At 29.8% G+C, this 21,309-nt stretch overlaps 2 protein-coding genes and 1 long non-coding RNA gene across 4 annotated transcripts; 2 read left to right on the plus strand and 1 right to left on the minus strand.

The window, feature by feature from the left end:
- Positions 1–29: 29 nt before the first annotated feature.
- On the plus strand, positions 30–10,331 carry LOC141458776 (uncharacterized). Its single transcript, XR_012461173.1, has 3 exons — positions 30–187; positions 271–347; positions 9,105–10,331. It is a non-coding gene; the product is annotated as an uncharacterized lncRNA (long non-coding RNA).
- On the minus strand, positions 2,254–13,445 carry Rab6 (RAS oncogene family member Rab6). Of its 2 annotated transcripts, none has more exons than XM_074137225.1 (7): positions 13,218–13,445; positions 12,090–12,148; positions 11,952–12,005; positions 10,129–10,234; positions 7,471–7,676; positions 7,002–7,068; positions 2,254–3,540 (listed from the first exon to the last, which is right to left on the minus strand). In XM_074137225.1, exons 1-7 carry the CDS (start codon positions 13,285–13,287, stop codon positions 3,470–3,472), a joined length of 633 nt encoding a protein of 210 aa, XP_073993326.1. In that variant the 5' UTR covers positions 13,288–13,445; the 3' UTR covers positions 2,254–3,469. The 2 variants fall into 2 exon arrangements, with proteins under 2 accessions (XP_073993326.1, XP_073993327.1); XM_074137226.1 differs by having other exon boundaries at positions 3,506–6,605; positions 13,218–13,444.
- Positions 13,446–13,766: 321 nt separating this feature from the next.
- LOC141458766 (DDB1- and CUL4-associated factor 13) lies at positions 13,767–21,052 on the plus strand. The gene is made up of 9 exons (XM_074137217.1): positions 13,767–13,984; positions 14,316–14,515; positions 14,599–14,796; positions 14,912–15,080; positions 16,342–16,489; positions 18,223–18,376; positions 19,992–20,138; positions 20,648–20,811; positions 20,910–21,052. The coding sequence occupies exons 1-9, from the start codon at positions 13,915–13,917 to the stop codon at positions 20,995–20,997; spliced, it is 1,338 nt and encodes a 445-aa protein (XP_073993318.1). The 5' UTR covers positions 13,767–13,914; the 3' UTR covers positions 20,998–21,052.
- Positions 21,053–21,309: the final 257 nt, after the last annotated feature.

Below are 21,309 nucleotides of genomic sequence, written 5' to 3' on the forward strand. Positions count from 1 at the left end.
AACCTTCTCCAGGAGCGCTACAATCGCCAGAATTTGGTTTGATTTCAATTTGGATTCATTGATAATGATAAATAAGATTTTTGCAAATAGAAAACATAACCAACAAGAACCTAGGAAATAGTGTAGTAAAATGTAATTATGAACCGATATGAATTCTCCTAAGCCTAAAACAAATTACATGTGTAAAGTAAGTAGGAATTTTCACATTATTGATTTTTTTCTTTTTAAGTCAATTATTGAAAAAATTATAATTAACAAATTTGCTTCCAGTAAATGAGATGAGAGCAAAAACTAAGTATAAGAGTGGAGTACCTGACCAGTGACAACCCTCCGTTACCGTAAAAAAAGTAAATATTCGCATTCTTCTTAAAACACTAGGATGAGTTTAACCGTACAGCCAACCAGTTCAAACTCCGCGATTTTTAAAGGCATTCATTCCTCCTAGTTGCCTAACATTAATTGCATGTTCGTGCTATGTTTAATGCATACATTATCAAAATGTATTAACAAAGTAAATCATTTATAATTATAGAAATAGATAGCTAGCAAAAAGATACCTTTATGACACGCAATCAATTTTAGAAAGAAATATAAATACAAATCGAATAGTCTTAAATATCTTCTCAAACTTCTCAATGATATCTGCGCCCTGTTATGATTAAGCCAGTCGTTTTTATTTCTTTTTAGTTTTAATTAATTTTGGGCAAGCAATCCTAGATTTGTATCCTCTAAGTAACTTTGAATGAAGTAATATTAATTTGTGGTGTGAGTGGAGCCCTTTGAAATAAGAGCTGTCAGTTTTAGAAAGTTTGTTTTGACTGAACTGGGGGTAAATTCCCTTCTTTTTTTGGTAAGAAAAATTCGAAAAGTTTTCTCACGAACGTTCTGTTTGAAAACTGTTCCTAAACAAAAATTAGTGGTCATTTTTGCGTAATCATTACACATGACCATTCAAGTAATTACACCACTAAAAATTAAAGCAAACATTTATTTTCCAGCCTGGAGCTGTTTGACTTTTTTTTCTGTTTTTTACTATAATCAGGTTGCTTTTGCCTTATTAATTTTGAGGTAGCATAAGTCTCTATTAACAAGACAGATCTTTTTCAGTTCCAAATTTTAATCATTGATCACGATTGCCCAAAAATGTTTTGCTTCAATCTACCAATCTCCAGTCTTATTAAATTGATTTTTTACCATTTAAATATTGCATTTTCTTAAAACCTACATGAGAATGTAGATGAAATCTTTAAAAATTATTCTACTTCCGAAACCATTAGCCATTTATTCGTGAATTGTTAAATATTAATGCTTAAACAAAATTATTATTACACAACTGTCCTACTGGACAATTTTAATATCGATTTTCACATCTTTAAATTAATTTTTTTCTTAATTGTAAATGACTAAATTGATCTTCATCAATGTTGAATTAAAGCCTCATTATAGTCTGACGAAATGGTACTTTATTTAATTGTAGTGATGGTTTGGTTTTCGACCGTTATTAATAAATTATCCAAGAGAACTTTAAGGTGGTCAATAAAATTTTTTGTTTCTGAACAATGTCTTGTACACCGACGTTTCGGCAAATTTATTCTTCTTCAGGGTATTATACATTTGTAAAGTTTAACTACATCATCATAACTGTTGACTCATCATGTGTACAAGCACAACATGTACATTGATGAATGAACTGATTTGTCAGCTGAAAACATCTTAACTAATACTATCCAAAGAATTAACGCCAGCTAACATAGTAGATCTCGCACTTCAACGTTCGCTTCACAATCTGCTCTATTTTCTCAACCTGTTTTGGAATAATATTTTCGTAAAGCATAATTTGGTAAATTAATCATGCCTTAGTATTCTTACTACACCTGCATTGAGAGAGTAAGTTCCAGGCACAGCAACGAATATCAAAAGCTGTAAGAGGATCTCGAGACGGACATGGTTTTGGGTCTTCCGTCTGACAGAACAGCTACTAGGTTTTAACAAGCCTTTCAAAAATCTTGTTCTAAAAATTAAATTATCAAAACGATTGCAGAAAAAATTTAAATTTAAGTTAAGAGTTTTTATATCCGTTCCGTTCTCGTGAGAATCATTTGACTCGTAGGTAGAAATCAAACTTCTCTCGTTTGTCTAAGAAATAAACCAGTAGAAAAAAAAAAGTAGAAACATTCAGAAATATGGCTCTTATTTAATTGAGCTATAATTGGACAAAAGAAAAAAAACCTATAAATCATATAATAAAAAATGTTTCAAGCAATTTAAATGTATAATTTATTCTTTTTTTTTTAAACAAAAAAACAAAAAAAACACATGATTCACAAAACAAAATATTTATTGCAGACGTGCACCCAAATAATTTTTTTTTCTTCTTAAATGCCACAAAGGTGAATTTGTGTATCACGATCAGCGCAGTTAATTTTTGAAATAGAAAAAAATTAGCGTAGAAATCATACAGGCATAGAATTCATTACTTTTTTCAGTAAATTAAATTGGGCGAGGGGGAGAAAATTAACAATAAAATTTTCGTTTAACAAAGAATAAATAAATATTGGAAAAAAATTCAATCTATAATATAAATAACAGTTTTCTTTTTAATACATAGATCACAGCAGCCACATTATAGCTAACTTCCAAGTTACACAATGAGCATGTTTGAAATAATTATGTTTTTTGCTAATTTGTAATAATATTGATTCAAAATTAAAATATTCGACTTTTCTACTAAAATTCTAAAATTTATATTATTACTTTTTTCAACTTGACAGAAATTAACAAAAAATATTAATGGTAATAAAAAAAAAAAAAAAAGAAGTTCTATTTGAATGTAGGCCATTTCTATTCATTAAATTTTGCTATTAGGTTATTTATTGCAATTATTGAAATGTAATTCCTGTCTTATAAAAAAAGATTGTAAAAAATAAATAAAAATATTTTTTCGACAATTTATTTGCTTTTTGCTAGGTATAACATTTCTTTATTTTATATGCACATTTTACACACTGCTTTACTTTAAGTAGTAATGAATGGAGGAAATAAAAAAAAATAATAAAAACCCTACATATTTGAAACAATTAGTGGCGAAAAATTACCTCTGTGAGCTAGCGAATAATTGGCATTTTGACATTTGTGCATTACAAATGCATTTTAATGGAATGTTCTTTCTTTTAATTTTTTTTCCCACACATTCCCTTCCAAAAAAAAAATCAATTTTTTTGATAATTATCTCATAGCAGAATTTCGTGTCACAATAAATTTATTTAATAAATTTCAGATCACAAACAACTTATTTTCTTTATCTTAGCCTTATTAGAAAAATGACCTTAAATAAAGCATTATATAAAATGTATTTTTTAAAAATCTGTGGGCAGTTTTTTTTCGACACTACGAAATTTTATTAGTTAAATTTATTTATTCATTTTCAGCCTGCCATGAGTGTAAAAAAAAAAAAAAAAATTAAATAAAATTAGCACATGCAACCACCTTCCGAATCTTGTTGGTCATTTTGAGGCGAATGTTGAGTTTGTAGATCAACAGCTGAGACAAGTGTTAAGGCTATAACGCACTTCAGTAAAATATTTGTTATTTATTTTTTGTAAAAAGGAACATGCATTTTTGTAAAAAAAATTATCAGGCAATATTGAAAATAATTCCTTTTACCCCAATAAAAACGTGGATTACACATATACATTAAAAAGTAAATAAAAGTATACTGATAACAAATATTGCGTTTAGCACATTACCACCACCAATTATAAAGGTGGCATTGCAATGATAACAACAGTAATAGCAACTACTAATAAAAATTAAAACAAACAAGGAGAAAAATTCAAAAAGTAAATAAAATATCAAACAATTAACTCACGATATAGAAACAAAACAAAGAAGCACTGAAAACACTTTTTTTCAATAGCATAATGTTTGGGAAACACTTTCAAAAATTGGGTATCACATACGCAGCAGAATGGTAGTTACGCCCTTCTTTGTTATGAACTTTTTTAAAATTACTCTCAGCTTAGCAATTCAGATGGGACTAAAGACTGCCAAATAAGATACTGGAAAGAAAATTGTTCGCAGTCATTTCTTCGTATTGCTGCCCAAGCAGTGCACTTTAGAGCTAATATTAAAAAAAAAAGGCCTACCAGGATTTGTCAGATTTAAATGGCAGAAATGAAAAGCGGGTGGAAGCAAAGAGAGTGCTGGCGAGGGAAGCAGTGAGGTTGCTCAACCAATAATAATAATAATATAGGAAAGGGATTAGATGAGTGGTTAGCGAATACTGGATTCCAACGCGGAGATCACGGGTTCGAAACCAACTGGCTCTTAGATTTTCTCTTCCTAGCAGGAGCTGCTTACAGCTGTCTAGTGATGGGCAGTGTAACAAGAGAACACTGTCCAGGGCCGGCCGTGCTCTGAAAAAAGCTTATAAAGTAAAGCGCCAATAACCTCAGAAGTTGCCGCGCCTTAAATATATATAATAAAATATTTTCTTCAATTATTGAAGGGATTCTTATGTACTGCGCAGAAACCTCCGATTAAAAAAGCCAAGCGGTAGAAGGAGTGGTAAAAATGGATTATTTGAGATGTTTAAAGAAGTTAAGGAGGAAAGAATAAAAAAAATGATGGAGATACGACAGGAGATAGAAATAATGGAATCAGTGGCTCAAAAGATTGAAAAAAAAGGCAAAAAAAGGTTTAAAAAGAATGCTTCAAGAGAAATGGCCAATACTGGGTAGGAATTGAATTCCGAAAAGCAATAAAACAAGAGGATAGGCAGACCATCAAAAAGATGAGACAATATCGAAGAGATGTTGGGGTCAAAAGTCTAAGAGACTGGCACGATCAAGATCTAGAGAAAGGCTTGACGTGGCGGCAATTAGGAAAAAAGAAAGTAAAAAATTATAAGTAATTATATACACAGTATATGTCTGAAATGACGAAGTTGCAGTTATTTCACGGCTTGTATTTTCATTTTTATGAATTTCGCGTTAAAATCTGGAGTATTTGTCGCCTAGAGCTTTTTACAATGCCCAGCGATCCCACAATCAGTGTCCTCAGTCATAGAAAACAATTTCAACCGTCGGACAATGAATTGTAAGAAGTTCTTAGAAAGAGAAAATTTAAATGCAGGCAACTGGATTCGAACCCAAACACTTTTTACGATTTTTATTTCCGGATTAACGATGTTATTTATAATCAGAATGAGTGACTTTGTTGAAGAGCAAAGTTACACAGAGTTAGCTGTACCGCTGTAGTGCGATCTTTTCCCTAAATTTAGCCAACGAAAGAACGAATAAACAGTAGAATGAAAAGGCTGTTGGAAAATTTATCAAAATCAATGAAGCATAATTTTAGTTTCTCTGGTTCGAACAGTTTGGAATTGATGAATGAATTCTCAGATATGAATTGACAAATTGTTTGAAATAATACTTCATTTATATTAGGTGAATAAAGAGAAAGAGAAGAAAAGTGATTTTCGTCAACTGAATTAATAATAATGAAGGCTTGAATAAGACCAACAAATTGATATTCAAGAGAAAGATTAATCAATTATATAAATTTTTTATTTTTACTTTCAGGTATGTCTATTCAAATATCGCGATAATTAAAGTACTAATAATATTTTGATTTATTAATTTAAAAAAAAAATCCGTATTAACTTACCTGCAAGAATTTAACTTACTTCTAATAATTATTTTTACTTTTCATGCATTCATTCATTAATTTAAAAAAAACAAAAACATTTATTTGTTGAGGTAGTAAAATCCCTCTTAATAGATACACACATGAACCATGCAAACGAGCAGGAAATATATAAAAATAACGCAAAATGACTGCTAAAAAAATTGTAACAGATTATTGATTACATTATATATATATAAATATATTTTTATTAAGTACTAAAAAAATAAATTACATAATTTATACAAAAAAAAAAAAAATTATATACATTCGGAAAAATTTGTTAACGGTCACTAGGCATTAATGGTAGAAACCTGTCATTTCTCGCAGAATAAGGTTAATTATTTATGAAGAATTATTGAACTAATGAATTAACAATATAATAATAATCAAATCTTTTATTTTGTAATAAATAATAAAAAAAAATGTTAACAAGTTAAGTAAAATAAATAAAAAAATAAAGTAACCATATTTTACTTTTCCCAAAAAAATGCTTGGATAATCGATAATTAAAATTTTAAAAAACCAAAAACACATTGAAGAGCACTTGATCAAAGGCTTTTCCTTTTTTTTTTTCTTTTTTAATGATAACGTTACATGTACAAAGTGATTGAAAAAAATGTTTTTTTTTGTGGTCCCATATTTCACTTTGCTTAAAAATGACTGGATAGGCAATTAATTGCTTTTTATTTAAGAGACTGGCAACAACAATCACCTTGGCAATAGAAGATAACAACAAAAATAATGTTAAAAAAAGCTCCATATAACAGCCACTTTTTATGCTAAAAAAAGCAAGGTTTACTATTGGTATATTGCAAAAGTTCAAAGTCGGTTTTGCCTGAGTAAAGCAGTTCAGCATATACAACCAGCTTCTGGATTATTTCCTTCATTTGGTGCATCTTTAAGCATAATTTCTTGCACTGTTGGAAAAAGAAAACGCGGAAAAATCAAAGAGTTAAGGAATTAAAAAAAATTAAACTAAAACCATATACAATAATAATAATAAAAAAAAACTGGTTAAATGTAATATACGACTGGCTCTTAAACAGATTTTGTTTGGAACTATTATTGTATCATTTATGATTTTTTTTATTAAAAACGTTTAAGTCCCCCTTCCAAATTTTTGAAATATTGAGGGTTCTAATAAAATATTTAATTACATTAAAAAAAAAATTCTGAACATTAAAGAATGTGCAATTGGAAGAATATATCATGCAATTTCAAAAATTAAAAAAAAAACTATAAAAAAAAGCTCGTGCCTGAAAATATTTGCCAAGCTTTGAAGCCGATAAGCTTTATAAAAAAATAAAGGATACTGTCTTCCGGTGGCCTATTTTCTGGTGAGTCCATTCCTGGAAGTGCAGCGGCTACCCTCCGGAATAACTTGTAAATAATAAATAAAATTTCATTGCAAATAGTTTTACACATCAAACAAAAATGGGGTAATTAAAAACGGGAACATATGAAGAAAATGTACTTAAAATGGCAAAATCCTGAGACCGGGTGGTTCTCTGCAATAAAACGGCTTACATACATATAACTGTCTACTGCAATAGGCCATATTTTAAAAATCAAAAAAATCATGAAAGAAAAATTAATATGCTGATGAATTAGTAGGTTATTTGGCTGTTGATACTTCAACACAAACATCAAGATGTTTGAAACATCGAACAATAAAAAACTTGATTCTTTTTGGCCTCTTCCGACTATTGTAGCTGGTAAAAATTAGTACGTTTTATATTTTAATATTAATATGATTTTGCCATAATTTAAAAATTGTATTACCTGTTTAACATTATACCCTGCTTTTGCACTAGTCTCTATAAACATAACGTTTAACTCTTTCGCTTTACGTTCACCTTCTTCTGTAGATACTTGACGTTTATCAGAGAGATCTGTTTTGTTCCCGACGAGCATAATAATCACATCGCTACCTCGTTCCGTTCTTACATCATCTATCCATTTTGATGTTTGATGAAAAGAATTTGCATCTAAGAAACATTGTATAGGAAAGTAAAGTTAGTCATAATTTTAAAATAATGCTATTTTTCGTTTTTGGTTTGGAAGAAGATCTTTCTATTTAAATATATTGTACATATTTAAATATGACATTAGCTAAAAGTTTGTCACAGAAGTGATCTTTTTTTTAGTGACACTTCTTGTTATAAGAAAGTAAACCAAGTTTGAAATTCCATTACTAATGCAAAAAAGTTGTAAGGCAAACATAGAAATAGTGCTAGTGTTTTAAATTCTTATCACTTGAAAGGGTTTTGTTTGGGCTATTTTTACTAAACGTAATCAAACTAGGGCCAAAACGCTTACACTCACCACTTGCTATCTTACTCTAGATTCTCAACTTGAAGAGTTTTTACTACTCTTAATCGCCGAAATGAAAAAAAAAAAGAGTAAAGTAATCACCTATTTTTTCAGGCGGGGCTTAACGTCTAACTACCAATTAGGGAGTCTTGGACGGAGGCGACTAGCAAACATACTTTACTGTAAATTTCTTTTATTAACCATTAAATAAAATCTAAGGCCTAAGACCGGGAATCGAACCCAGTACCACAATGCATATTAGCTTTGCAGGTCTCGCCTCTAACCGTGGCGCCTCGAAATGAAATATTTGTATCATAACTGAGATGAGCCAGCGACTGCTTTATAGTTGTTCGTTTTATAGTGCTAGATTTATATAAATATATATGTAAATCCAAAAAAAAATCGATTAGAATTTAATGCATATCAACAAATCGTACCTCAATTAACTACATTACAAACAAAACAAAATAAAATAAAAAAAACAAGTTTATAAACCCAAAACATAATCAAAACCCAATTAAGAAGGTAATAGCCAAAGGCCGTTATGCAGTCAAATGAATGTAATCAAAATGGCGTATAACCTCTCCACACGGGGGTTTCTACTCCTGCGTATATCATCAGAGCCATTAATAGAACTGAACGTAGTTGGACGAGAGGCACTTCAAATACTTTACGTCCATGATGAAATGTTTGGCGAATAAAAAAAACCGCTGACACATTACTTTATTGTTAAAGCAAATCTGCATTTGTGAAGAGATTAATATAAAATCAATTCCACTACCCAAAAAGTATAATAACGTATAATTGTGAGAGAGGGAGATTTTGGTTATTTTGAGCTAAAGTTTGACAGTGGTGGGATTGCTTAACTCAGTAGTTGCACATATCCGCCAACGCTGCAAGTACGAGTGCTTGAGTTACATTATATGCTGAAGGTATTGTTAGACCAAGATGCTTCAGTATTAGCTCAAATAGTGAAAGCTGTACGATCATAAATTTCCTCGATTCACTTCAGTGTACTACCTCTTTCTCTCCTTTTAATTTAACCTAGGATTTAAATTAGATTCAAAGAATCAATTAAATATATTTATTTTCTTTTTATTCAGTCTACCTAGCTGGAGATAAGTGTCCTACCCTCTAGAGGAATCCTTGTACTCTCTCAGAGTGTTTGTTGAGTGCTACCTTAACTATCGAAGTAGAACATTTCAATCAAGAAGATATATTTTTGGAACCGTCGGAAGATGAAATGTAAGCTATTCCATGAATTGCTACTATTTCAGAACATTGTTTGGTCGCTTAATTCAAGATTATTTAATGCATTGAAAAAATTTAAAGTTCTATGTGGTATTTAAGAAATACAATAAGTATGATTACCTTAGAGTGCATTTTATTTAGAGATAAAATAATTTCTTAAACTAAAGTGATGTTTTAAATAATACAATTACTCAAATCAATCTCACCGATTGACAATTTTTCTACCTGATGATTTCTCCAATTTAGTTCTTATCTTTATCGCTTTATTAAATTAACGCTTATCGAAAAGTTATTTAAATGAAAATTGTTAGTTTAATGATTTCTCACTTCATTAAAAAGTTACACACACAAAAAAAAATTATTTTAAATAATTAGAAAAAAAAATTAAATAATGGAATAAGAATCTGATACTAATTATTAAAAATTGAAAAAAACAAACAAAAAACAAATGATGGGCTACTATTTTTTCTGTTCTATTCCAATTAGATCTATATCAAATTCAGCAACTGAAATTTTTCAACAAACCTTCAATCGTTATCTGGAACTACTAATTTATCAATCCATTTCTACCTGCGTGACCTTCAAAATAATCAATCTGATACACAAAATATAGCGGAATAGATTTTTTATTTTTATTTTTTAATTGTTTGAATAAAAACAAAACGTCATTCTGAATTTAAATATAGTTTGACCTGCAGAAGTTTATCATACTTTTCATTTTCTTTTCGAAATTAACAAGATTTTACAAAAAATAGAATAATAAATTACAAAAAAAAAAAATGTAATGCTAGTAAATTTGTGAAAGTATTTTAATAAATGAAAGTCAAGTGCACAGGATTTTTGCTGAATGAGATAAAAAGAAAAAAGGTGACTCACTCGTAATGTCATAAACAACGACGGCTACTGTTGAGTCTCTTATATAAGATGGAATCAGACTTCTAAACCTCTCTTGTCCGGCAGTGTCCCATAGCTGTAACCTTACCTGAAATGCAATTTTACTTGTTTAATTCAGAAAATTCTTTAAAAATCTTAAAAACGCACACATGACCTTTTTTTTACTACAATCTCAAAAGTTCTAACTCCCAAATTTTTCATCAAACTTAGAATTTATAATAAAAAGTTATTTGGCTTGAATTTAAATAATAAAACTGCACTTTTGACGGAATGAATGCTTACACTTTCGGGACTGCCTTAAAACAAATGTTATTTGCTTAGGTTAAAACCTAAGCAAGCACTACATTCTCCATGTCAATGGGAGTTAGTGTTTACTCTCAAAATGAAGATGAACGAAACCGTTCAAATCATATTTTTCTAACTCGATTATTATGTATTTAATTGCTAATAATCATTATACAGAACCGGATGATATGCTGAACTAATTAAGAAAAACGTCTTAAAATGAAAATTTCCAAGATTGCACATTTCAAGTAAACCTAGGTAGATCTTTATTTACTAATTTTTCAAAATGAATTCGGGACTAGAACTTTGTCCAAGACCCAGTTTATGTTGTTTTTCATTACGGTTCTCTAATGGTTTTTGGAAAGCAAAGGAATTAATCTCCTCTCAGACGATTAAAAATGCCGTACATTAAAGTATAAAAGCAATGTTCTAAACGGGGGAAAAAAAGGCTTTTGCTTTTCAGTAGAATCCATTTCCGGATTATCAATTGTATCCTAAAATTTATTATTATCCACCGGTTGCACCACAACTTTCGTCCTTTTTGCAATTATTCAGAACTTACAAATCATGTTCATAATCACTTGAAACAAAAGTTAAAAATTGATTAATATGGTTCTTCGCTAATGACCTCAGTAGTCGATGCCTCTTCCACTAAAAAAAAAAAAAAGAAAAAAAAAAAAGGAAGTTCAGATGTCCTTAAATGACGAGGTATGTGACCTTCTATAAAGTACATGTTCAAGGAATAATTAGTTGTAACTATAAGCCCACCACGATTTATAGTATCAATTTTGAAGTTGTTCGGTAATACCCATTTTAAACTAATTATCCGGAAAAAAAAACAACTGTTTCAATAACAGAGATTATGTTATGCGTCTTGCTGACATTTTAAAATCTCTACTTTTTATAAATATATTTCTACCAGATCCTTATTAGTAATGATGTAATATGTAGAAAATAAAGCCTCTTGAACGAATAATAAATTTGTATTTATTTATTGTTTATTTTTATATTACCATTGGAGTCAATTTAAAAAAAAATCCAAATTTTCTTGATGCTTTTATAGCTCCTTAACATATCACATACAAACTAGACACAATTCTTACGCGGTAACTTAGAAAGACCTATGTGCAGCAGTACCGAGAAAATCCTAAAAAATATCAATAAATCTAAGAAAAAGTTTTAAATAAAAATGTAATTTAAATATATCCAAAATATACTGATACGAAACAAAGCGCATATCCTCTTTCATAGATTTCGACCAAAACATTAGTTCCGGACAAAACTGTATGTGACAAAACTACCAAAGCGAAATTCCAAAATTAAAACCCTTCTACTTTTCGTTTTTGTAATTTTTTTTTCACGCCAAAGCACACGCTCCAAAAACTTTTTTGTTCAAATCGAGAGACTGTAAAATATCTATTTCTATGAAAATTCTATTTCTATTTGACACGATATAAATACTTTTCTTTACAAGTAAAGAAACAAAAGAGTAAACTTTATGAATATTTCAATCGACTTACCGTTCTATCTTCTAAGTACATTGTTTTCGACAAAAAATCGATTCCTATAGTCGCCTATAATAGAAAACATAAAAAAAATAAGGTTAAATTTATAAAAATAAAATAATTACAAAAATGAAATTTTAAGGTAAAACTGACCTGATAGGTATTATCAAAGCTATCATACATAAACCTTGTAATTAGAGACGTTTTTCCAACTGTAAAAGAAAGCAATTAAAACTGATAAAAGAAGTCATACAAATACATATTTTAGGAGAAATTATGTAGAAGTCTAAAGTACTTTAAAATACTCAATTTATAAATACAATGTAAATTTAACTCTTTAACAAACATTAATAGATGTACATTTCTTTCTGAAGTATTGTTTAGAAGTATTATTAACCCAGTAAGTCAATTTATTTTTTTAAAGAAGGCTCTTTAAAAAGTTAGTAGTTTACTTTCCACACTTGCATAATGCATCTATGCAAGCAATAAAATACAGAATAGTGAATGTAACGGTTAAATGATAAAGACCTTCAATGTTTAGTAAGACCTTACACGCTTGTTATCACATTTCAGTATTTGAAAAATTATAAAAGCTCTTCAAAGTAAAAAAAAAAATCTTTTAAATATTTTCGACACATTGCTTAAAAATTATTTTTCTTCCAATAAATAAAAGTTATCTTAAAACTAATTGCTTATTTTTTAGTGAATAAAAATAATTTAGCAATAAAATTGTACATTTACAAATTAGGGCACTCTATAATATGTATTATTTAATGAGAATATGAGATTTTTCACATAGTACGAAACTATCATTATATTATGACCTACAAATTATACAATATTCCTCACTTTATTTTTGTCCAGTACATACTAAATGCCTAAAATAATTATTCACTAGCTTTTAGGAATAATTAAACTGCAGTATACTACTAAAAAATTATCTAAAGCATGAATTCATTTTCAATTCATCTACCTTCTCTAAATTAATTAATTGATAAAAATCAAAGGTAGCATTGTTAGTTTAAAAACCTATACTCCACAGAAACCTTAAGCAAGTATATGTTTGAAACCTTTTATTATAACTTACTCATCACTCATACGAAGTCACGGATAAAATTACGATTAGGAAGGTTCGGGAGAACATTGAAAGAAAACGTATCTATTTACTTAAACTAAACCCTTAAAAACATAAGATAAAAGAAATATCATAAGGAAGTAAACAGCTTTTCTGTGGAAATGAGGGCTGAAATGAAAGTTAATGTCAAGAGGAATTCCACTCACCACTCTGTTCTCCTAAGAATACAAGTTTAAATTTCCGTAGTGGATTTCCGAAATCTCCGGAAGAGGACATTGTTTTTTTAAAAAAATCTTCTTCACACCAATTACCGATAAATAACAACTATCACATTGGTAACCACAGCTAAAACAAGGGGCCCTACGACAGCACTAAAGAATGGCTGACCCCTCCTCTTTTTAACCAGCGCCACGTTCGTTCTTTTTGCTCCTCATACAATTTGTCAATAAGCTCCTTACATTTGAGAAATATTAAGTGGAGAAAGAAATATAATTAAAATGTAAACATGTTCACAGAAATTTTAGAAGTAACACATTTTTAATTTCCAATTTTAATTGGATTCTTTTTAAAATTATAAATATTAACGTCCCTGTGGTCGTTTTAAGAAAATGACTATTTATAAATAGTAGTGTTCCTAGGGAACTTGTCAACTATTTTCTGTTATTGTAAACCAATTTCTTCAGGTAAATATGAATTTAGAATGAGAAACAGCCAAATTTTCAACGGAAAACATTGATCATTGTGGCGCAACCAGCTGAGAGCAGTAACCTGAGAGAGAGGTAACTACAGGTAATAAAACTACCAATGTGTTAGAATTCTTAGCAATCTCTAGCGTGGTAGGAAGACTCATTGTTTTAAATTGGTATTGTGCCTGAATTTTGCACTGTTAGATGAATTTCCGATATGAGAGTAAAAGTATTATCTCGAAATCCGGACGATTATTTGCGAGAAACAAAAAGGGATATTTACAAAGGTGAGTAAAAGAGAGCTCATGATTTAATTTTTTTAAACATAAGTTTATATCATAAGTACCCACATTCAAAATAACTTAAAAAACAAAAAACCTATCGTTAACTTTGATCTATTTCTTGAGTTGTTTTGCTGTTTTCAATAACCTTTACTTCTGTAGATACGTTTCATTAACCCAGAATATACTCTTGAGTTATGTGATTATTGTTGGATGATTCCAAGGATTGGAATAATTTTTATTTTAATAATTTGTCCGAGAATTCTCTCGGATTAATATTGAAAAATATTAATATTAATTAATTTGAAAATATTAAGCTTTTATTTTTCTCTTCTAGTTCCGAGAAACTTTGATCCAGCTCTTCATCCCTTTGAAGCACCAAGAGAATACATTCGGACTCTAAATGCTGTGAAACTTGATAAAGTATTTGCCAAACCATTTCTAGGAAGTCTAGATGGTCATGTAGAAGGCATTTCTGTTTTGTGCAAACACCCAAAAAGTCTCTCAATTACAGGAAGTGGATCTTTTGATGGAGAAGTATTATTACTTAATTTTTATTAATAACAGCTTGATTATGTTATGTCTGGTTACTTTGATTGATTTCTTGTATATGTAAACAGATTAGATTGTGGAATTTGGCTCAAAGAAAGTGTATCAGACAAGTGCAAGCGCACGATGGTTATGTCAGGGGAATTGCTTTTACACAAGATGGCCAGAGGTTTATTTCTATTGGTGATGATAAAACGTTAAAAACTTGGAACGCTGAAGCTCCTGGCTACGGAGAGAAAGACTTTCCTATAAATACGATCATATCTAAGGTAATTCTTAAGTTGCACAATCTGTAATTGGCAAATAAGGATTCTGGTCCTAACAATAAGGTGCAGCTCATTTCTTTAACGTTAGAAGTGATAATTCATTATTTTTGTTTTGTAGACCTTACTTAATGGTATATCATATAATAACAAATCAGGCCAGTTCGCAACTTGTGGAGAGATTTGCCAACTTTGGGAAGAATCTAGAAATGAACCTATACGCTCATTTCAGTGGGGTGCTGATAGTGCTTATCACATTGCGTTCAATTTAGTGGAGCCCCATTTACTAGGTTAATAGTTTGTTTATATATTTTTTGTTTCATTTGAGCTTAGAGATAATGATATATTATAGCACGCAAACCTTCATTCTAGACATATAGAATTAAAATGATCTGTTGCACACAGTGATATATTTGTGGACTTTTTGTTTATGTCAAGACATTAGTAACTCTATGTACATACGATTACCAGATTTGATCGTACTTTGCTTTCTTTAACTTGCTTGCAACTTCATTCGACAAAACTTTAACGTAAGAGGTTTCATGTGGGGGGAAAAAAACCTTAAGTAAAAAAAAAAAAAGTAATCGCCTATTTTTTCTGGCGGGGCTTAACGTCCAACTACAATTAGGTGTCGTGGACGGAGGCGACTAGCAAACATACTTTACTGTAAATTTCTTTTTATTAACCATTAAATAAAATCCAAGGCCTAAAGACCGGGAATCGAACCCACTAAACCAACAATACATCTTAGCTTTGCAGGTCTCGCCTCTTAACCCGCACGGCTACCGTGGCGCCTAAAAAAACCATAATATATATATTTGGAGATCCATCAAAGTACATTTTATGTCTTTATGATCTAATTATGAAATAATATTCATTATATTGCGTATTCATTTAGAAATACATTTCCATAAATAAAAAAAAGAAAAGAAAAACTGTCTGACTCCATCGAGTTAATCATTTAAGTAATCAAATAAACAGGTTGAATCCTTAAAAGCATTCGAGTCTTTCTGGACTTCATTTAAACTAATAAATATCAAATTTCATCCACAGAGGGCAAAAAAAACTTTGGGAACTTTAGAGAGTTAGAAAAATATTTATAAATTATTTATTAAAAATGTAATTAGTAATGAATTATTTATTAGTACCTTCATTTCTTATGGTAAATCATTGGTTTATTATTGGGTTAGTAATTAATTGTTTTGGTTATTTTTTATTTTTTCTTATTAATTCAGATATTTTTGTAAAGAGTATACATATACTAAGTATTCAGCTATTTTTACATTGAAAGCGATAATATTAAAACATCAAAAGCTTAAGTTACTATTGATTTTCTTGGATGACCTCCTTTTTCTTCCTACCTTTATGACCCTGTATATGACCCTATATGACCCATATGACCCTGTATACATTTTATTACCTTACGTGGTCACCTAATTTGTTAAAAAATTTATTTTTCTTAATATTTGTATACTTCTATTTGCTGTTTTTTTTTTTATTTTTTCTAAAGTTTAAGAATTTAATTATTTCAATTTCTTTGTTGATTTGCAGTCATATGCGCTAATGATAGAAGTATAACATTTTATGATACTAGAGAAGTTGGACCAGTTCGTAAAATGGTCCTTGCAATGAGATCAAATCAAGTTGCCTGGAATCCAATGGAAGCATTTATATACACATTAGCAAATGAAGATTACAAGTAATTGATTTTTATATTTCAGTTTGTTAATTGAGTTTTTACTTCTCTCCCTAATGTCATTAGATTGTGTCAACTTAGCGAAATTGTGTTTTCATCTTAAAAGTTCTCTGAGTACGAAGGTTATCACTCTTTTCTTCTTCCTCGGCGCTACAGTCCTGAAAGGACCTGGGTCTCTTCAATCAAGGCTCTCCACTAAGCTCAATCAAGAGCCTTCGCACGCCTATTTTCCTTAAATCCTCTTCGACGTCATCAAGTCATCGCAGTCTTGGCCTACCTCTCCTTATGATGCCTCTGGGCCTTCCATATAAAAAGCGTTTAGGGATTTTGTTATCCTCCATTTGCTCCACATGTCCTAACCAACTCAATCTTCCTTAATGCATTATCTCTCTTTTATACTCTCACATCGTACACTGCTTGTAAATAACAAAACGAAAGTCGCCATAGAAAGGATTATCCGCATAGAAAATAATGGCAACCATGCGGGGATCCAACTTATCAACACTTACATAACTTTCTTCCCCAACAATCATAAACTTAAGACTTTTTAGGTACAGTGATTCTTGTAACTAATAATTTAGTTTAATGAAACCTCCAAGACAAATTTTATCCCTCATTTTAGAGGGATTTTTATTTATTAATAGCTTAGGTCTTAGACCGTCTTTTCATACAATAAACTTGTAATAAATCTTTTGGGACATCAAATCTGAAATTATTCGTTTAGAGAAATTATGGAGTTTAGATCAGAATTTGACAACGGAAGTGTAAATTGACCTTGTTTTTCGCAATATTTTCGACTGAGGCTTCAACAGTATTCTTTTAAACTTGATAAATGAAAGAGCGGGTAGATATTAGATTCTGAGGAGAGCCTTATCATCACGCTTTCCTCGAGGATGCCATTTCAGCAAGTAAATCTGATTTAGTGACATTTAAACGTTTGTTAAATGTTTTTGTTAAGATTCCGAGATTAAAGAAAATCTGTTCACCTGAAATATGACTTGGAGTGTTTTGAAAAGAGTTTGGTATGGTACTTCTTTAACCTAAAAAACAATTGGTCTTATATTTAAAATGTCTTAAAATAACTATACCTGCCTTCTTTAATTTTTACCTGTCGAAAAACATTTTCAGTAAATAATTTCTGCCTTTCCAGTGATATGAAACTTTATAATTGTAAACATAAAAATGTTTTAATTTTGGTTGACATATGTTGTTTAGGTTGGGCAAGCCAAACAAATGGTTTCCATTCATGGCTCACTTCTTAAAGAGGGCATATGAGCCCGTTTCGGTGGCAAGACAAATATTTTCCTTGGTATATTTTACTTTAAAATTCTTGAAAATTTGCAAAATCATGTTCAAAATAACTTATAAAATAACAAGTACAATAGGCAGATTAAATATTCACTGACTGTCTCAAAAAGAAGGTTTGGAAAATACGAAACATGAAACATTTAAATTTGAATTTTAAAGTAATTCGGTCAATTAAATGTTTGATTATTGTATGAATTGTATCAGAAAATATAATAAAGGTTTTGCATACAATTTTATGTATATTAAAAATACAGAATAAAACGGGGTGATGCTTCTTTGCATTTTAGACATTCTCAAAAAGCGTGGGCAATCTTAAACATTCCTAAAATTGTATTTTTGATGTCATCTAATGCCTAATTTTTCATGTAATAATGAAATTTATTCTTTTGATGGGAATAGACGTATTATTTTGTGAAATATTTTTTTAGCTTGTACACATTCGATACAAGAAAAATGGCAGTAGCAGTAACCAAGCACAAAGGACATATTTCTGCAGTTATTAGTGTTGATTACGCTCCAACCGGTTTGGAATTTGTTTCCGGTAGTTATGATCGAACATTAAGGATTTTTCAAGCAAATAAGGTACATTTTCGCTTATCTCTTTAGATCTGATTGTTTGCTTATTTTAGTAATAATTGTTTGGTTTTTCCGTTAATTTTCGAGGAGATAACGTTTTTACTTATTAATTTCAGAAATGGTTTCAAAACAGATTTCATCTTTCATTTGTGTAAAACAAGTCTTATTTTATTTTGATTAGTTTCCTTTTCTGTCATGCTAAAAAGAAATCATATTTATAAGTCCGTGTCTATTAGTAAATCAAAAGATAATAAATTATTTCCTGAAATAGATGTACTTTTAATGACGTTGATAAAGACGCATTCTCTTTTATATTAATAGCATATTTACAAAAAAATCATTTATTATTAAGGTAATCTAATAAAGTAATAATACAATTCTTCTCCCTAACCATTTGCATCATAAGGAAATATGAAAAAGAAGGTCCTTATTACCAAATGTTTTTTTATTATATTTTATTCATATAATTTTTAATTTTTTATATAAATAAAATTGAAATTTAAGGTCGTGTCATGAATTAAAGTCAACAAATAAAACCGAATCACAACTTTTATCTACAACACAACCTCCATTTCTGTTTTCTAGCTAAGGATTAACGATATATTAAGTGAAAAAAAGCGTATATTAGTATAGCTCCGGTGATAGTGGCCAGGAAAATTGAGCGTATATGTACGCTAATTATGCAAATGGGTTAAATAAAATAAATGTTTTTGTTAAATAACTTTTTAAAAGTAATAACAATTGTCAGATTTGTAAAAATCATAAATGGTTATTCGTGACTGGCTGAGTTTTTTTTATCCACTTTTCTCATTGACGGGAGTGAATACTCTCTTTTAATTAAATGCTATGACCGTCCGTCCCCTGATCAAGTAAATATTATTATTTTCGAGACATTTTGATAAACGCCGGAGGCCCGAAAACTAATCGAAGACCAAGTACAAGGTGCGGTTAGCTTACATAATTTATCGTTAATTTTATAAATAAGCAGCATTAAATAAAACAAATTTCTGAATACATCTAATTTATTTCTATTGTAATTATTATTGTACACTTATTTGGTGGTCTGCGCCTCTACTTTAGCCGCTTAGCTAATGTTAAATCTTGCCGAATTCTTTTTTTTTTATAACGGCGTGAGAGCTCTCCAGGAGTATCTTAGGAAGGAGGAAAAAGTGTGCATAACCATGCTGTATATGCACCAAGGGCCTGAGGTAGGAGGAGATGGAGCTACAACCTGGAAAGATATCTGAGTAAATATCGGATTTCGTCAGGCATTGTCGACTCAGAGAAACAGAAGCAGTTAGGTTTGTAACTTGGCAGAACCTGCAGATTCTGTAGGGAGTTCTTCATTAAGAATAATCCAGTACACCTCAAAACTGCGATGCCATCATTCAAGGAAGATCCAGAGCCTGAAAAGTTACCAGGAGTTGTTGGGAGACATCTCTCTCTTGTACATTACCAGTTGGTCGTGTCTGAGGACTTTTTGGGAGGTGCTTCAGGGTCCTACCTGCCATATTAACTGGGAACAGTAGTTGTAAAAAGGCGCAGTGCTTCGTATCGCCTAAATTTGGTACCTTCAAGGTAAAATTACAAATCACATTGATTTAAATGTTTATTGTTTTAGTCATTTTCACGGGAGATTTATCATACAAAGAGGATGCAAAGAATTACAAATGTGTTATGGTCATTGGATAACAAATATATTTTAAGTGCTTCTGATGAAATGAATATAAGGCTTTGGAAAGCAAGAGCTTCTGAAAAATTAGGAATTGTATGTATTCTAGATTTTTTTTTTAAATTAAATTGAATGTATTTTTTTTCTTTGAGGAACGTACTTTAAAGTTGTTTTAACAACTGCTATAACTTTCTAAAATGACAAATAATTAATAATTTTTATTATTATTATTATTTTTTTTTGGCATGTAACATACAGTCAAGTACAACTATTGATTTGTTTGCTAGTTATGTTTTACTGTCATCTATTTAACTTTATAATTGTGTGCCAACCGATCATATATTTATATGCAGTACTTAATCTTACTGCCTTGCTCACGTATGTTTTTACCGAAAAATTCCTCAAAATATTTACAACGTGTTGAACATAGTAAAAAGTTGAAAACAAAAAAAACATCAAAACAAAAAATAAATCAATGTCCCTTATGTAAAATTTTCTTCTTATATCGTGCTTATTTAGTCTTAATATCGCACTTATTTATCTCAAAAGGTTTACTGAACCTTTGTTTTAAATTATTAATGTTAAAGGTTGTATTTACTTTTTAGTTATTACCAAGAGAGAAAGCAAATTTTAAATATCAAGAAGCTTTGAAAAAGAAATTTGAAGCATTCCCTCAGATCGGAAGTATATCTAAATACAGACATGTACCTAAATATCTGCATAGAGCGGCTGAACAACATCGCCAAATGTTTCTTAAAGAAAAAAGAAAGTAAGATTAGAATTTTTTTTACAGTACATGCATCATACGTACTTGATTCAAATTTCTTTAGCTTATCTTCTTATATCTGTGCCATTTTATTTCTTCAGGGAAGCAAACAGGAGAGCTCATTCTAAACCTGGTTCTGTACCTTACGTGTCGGAGAGAAAAGAACCTATTGTGGAAGAGAATTCTTAGTAATTTACAATTTGTCAATAAATTTTTTATTTGTAAATATATGATTTTTATTTTATGTGGGTGTATCATCATACCTTTTGCATAATAGTAATATATTTTTTCATAAATATTGCTTGATAACAGAAATTGCTACCTAAGTACTTTATTACTTTTTAGATTACAAAAAAATTGTTTTTACAATTTTTACATCAGTTTTAATGAGTGAAATGACTTATTTTTAGATTGGGTACAGTATTATGCGTTTATGATTTTTAACAAAAATAAAAAAAAGTTACTGTCTTGAAGTTCTTTGAAAAAAATCATTCAATTTTA

The sequence above is a fragment of the Rhodnius prolixus genome, unplaced genomic scaffold, assembly GCF_049639745.1.
Source record: "Rhodnius prolixus isolate KJV_2025 unplaced genomic scaffold, Rpr scaffold_5, whole genome shotgun sequence".
Taxonomy (NCBI): domain Eukaryota; kingdom Metazoa; phylum Arthropoda; class Insecta; order Hemiptera; family Reduviidae; genus Rhodnius; species Rhodnius prolixus.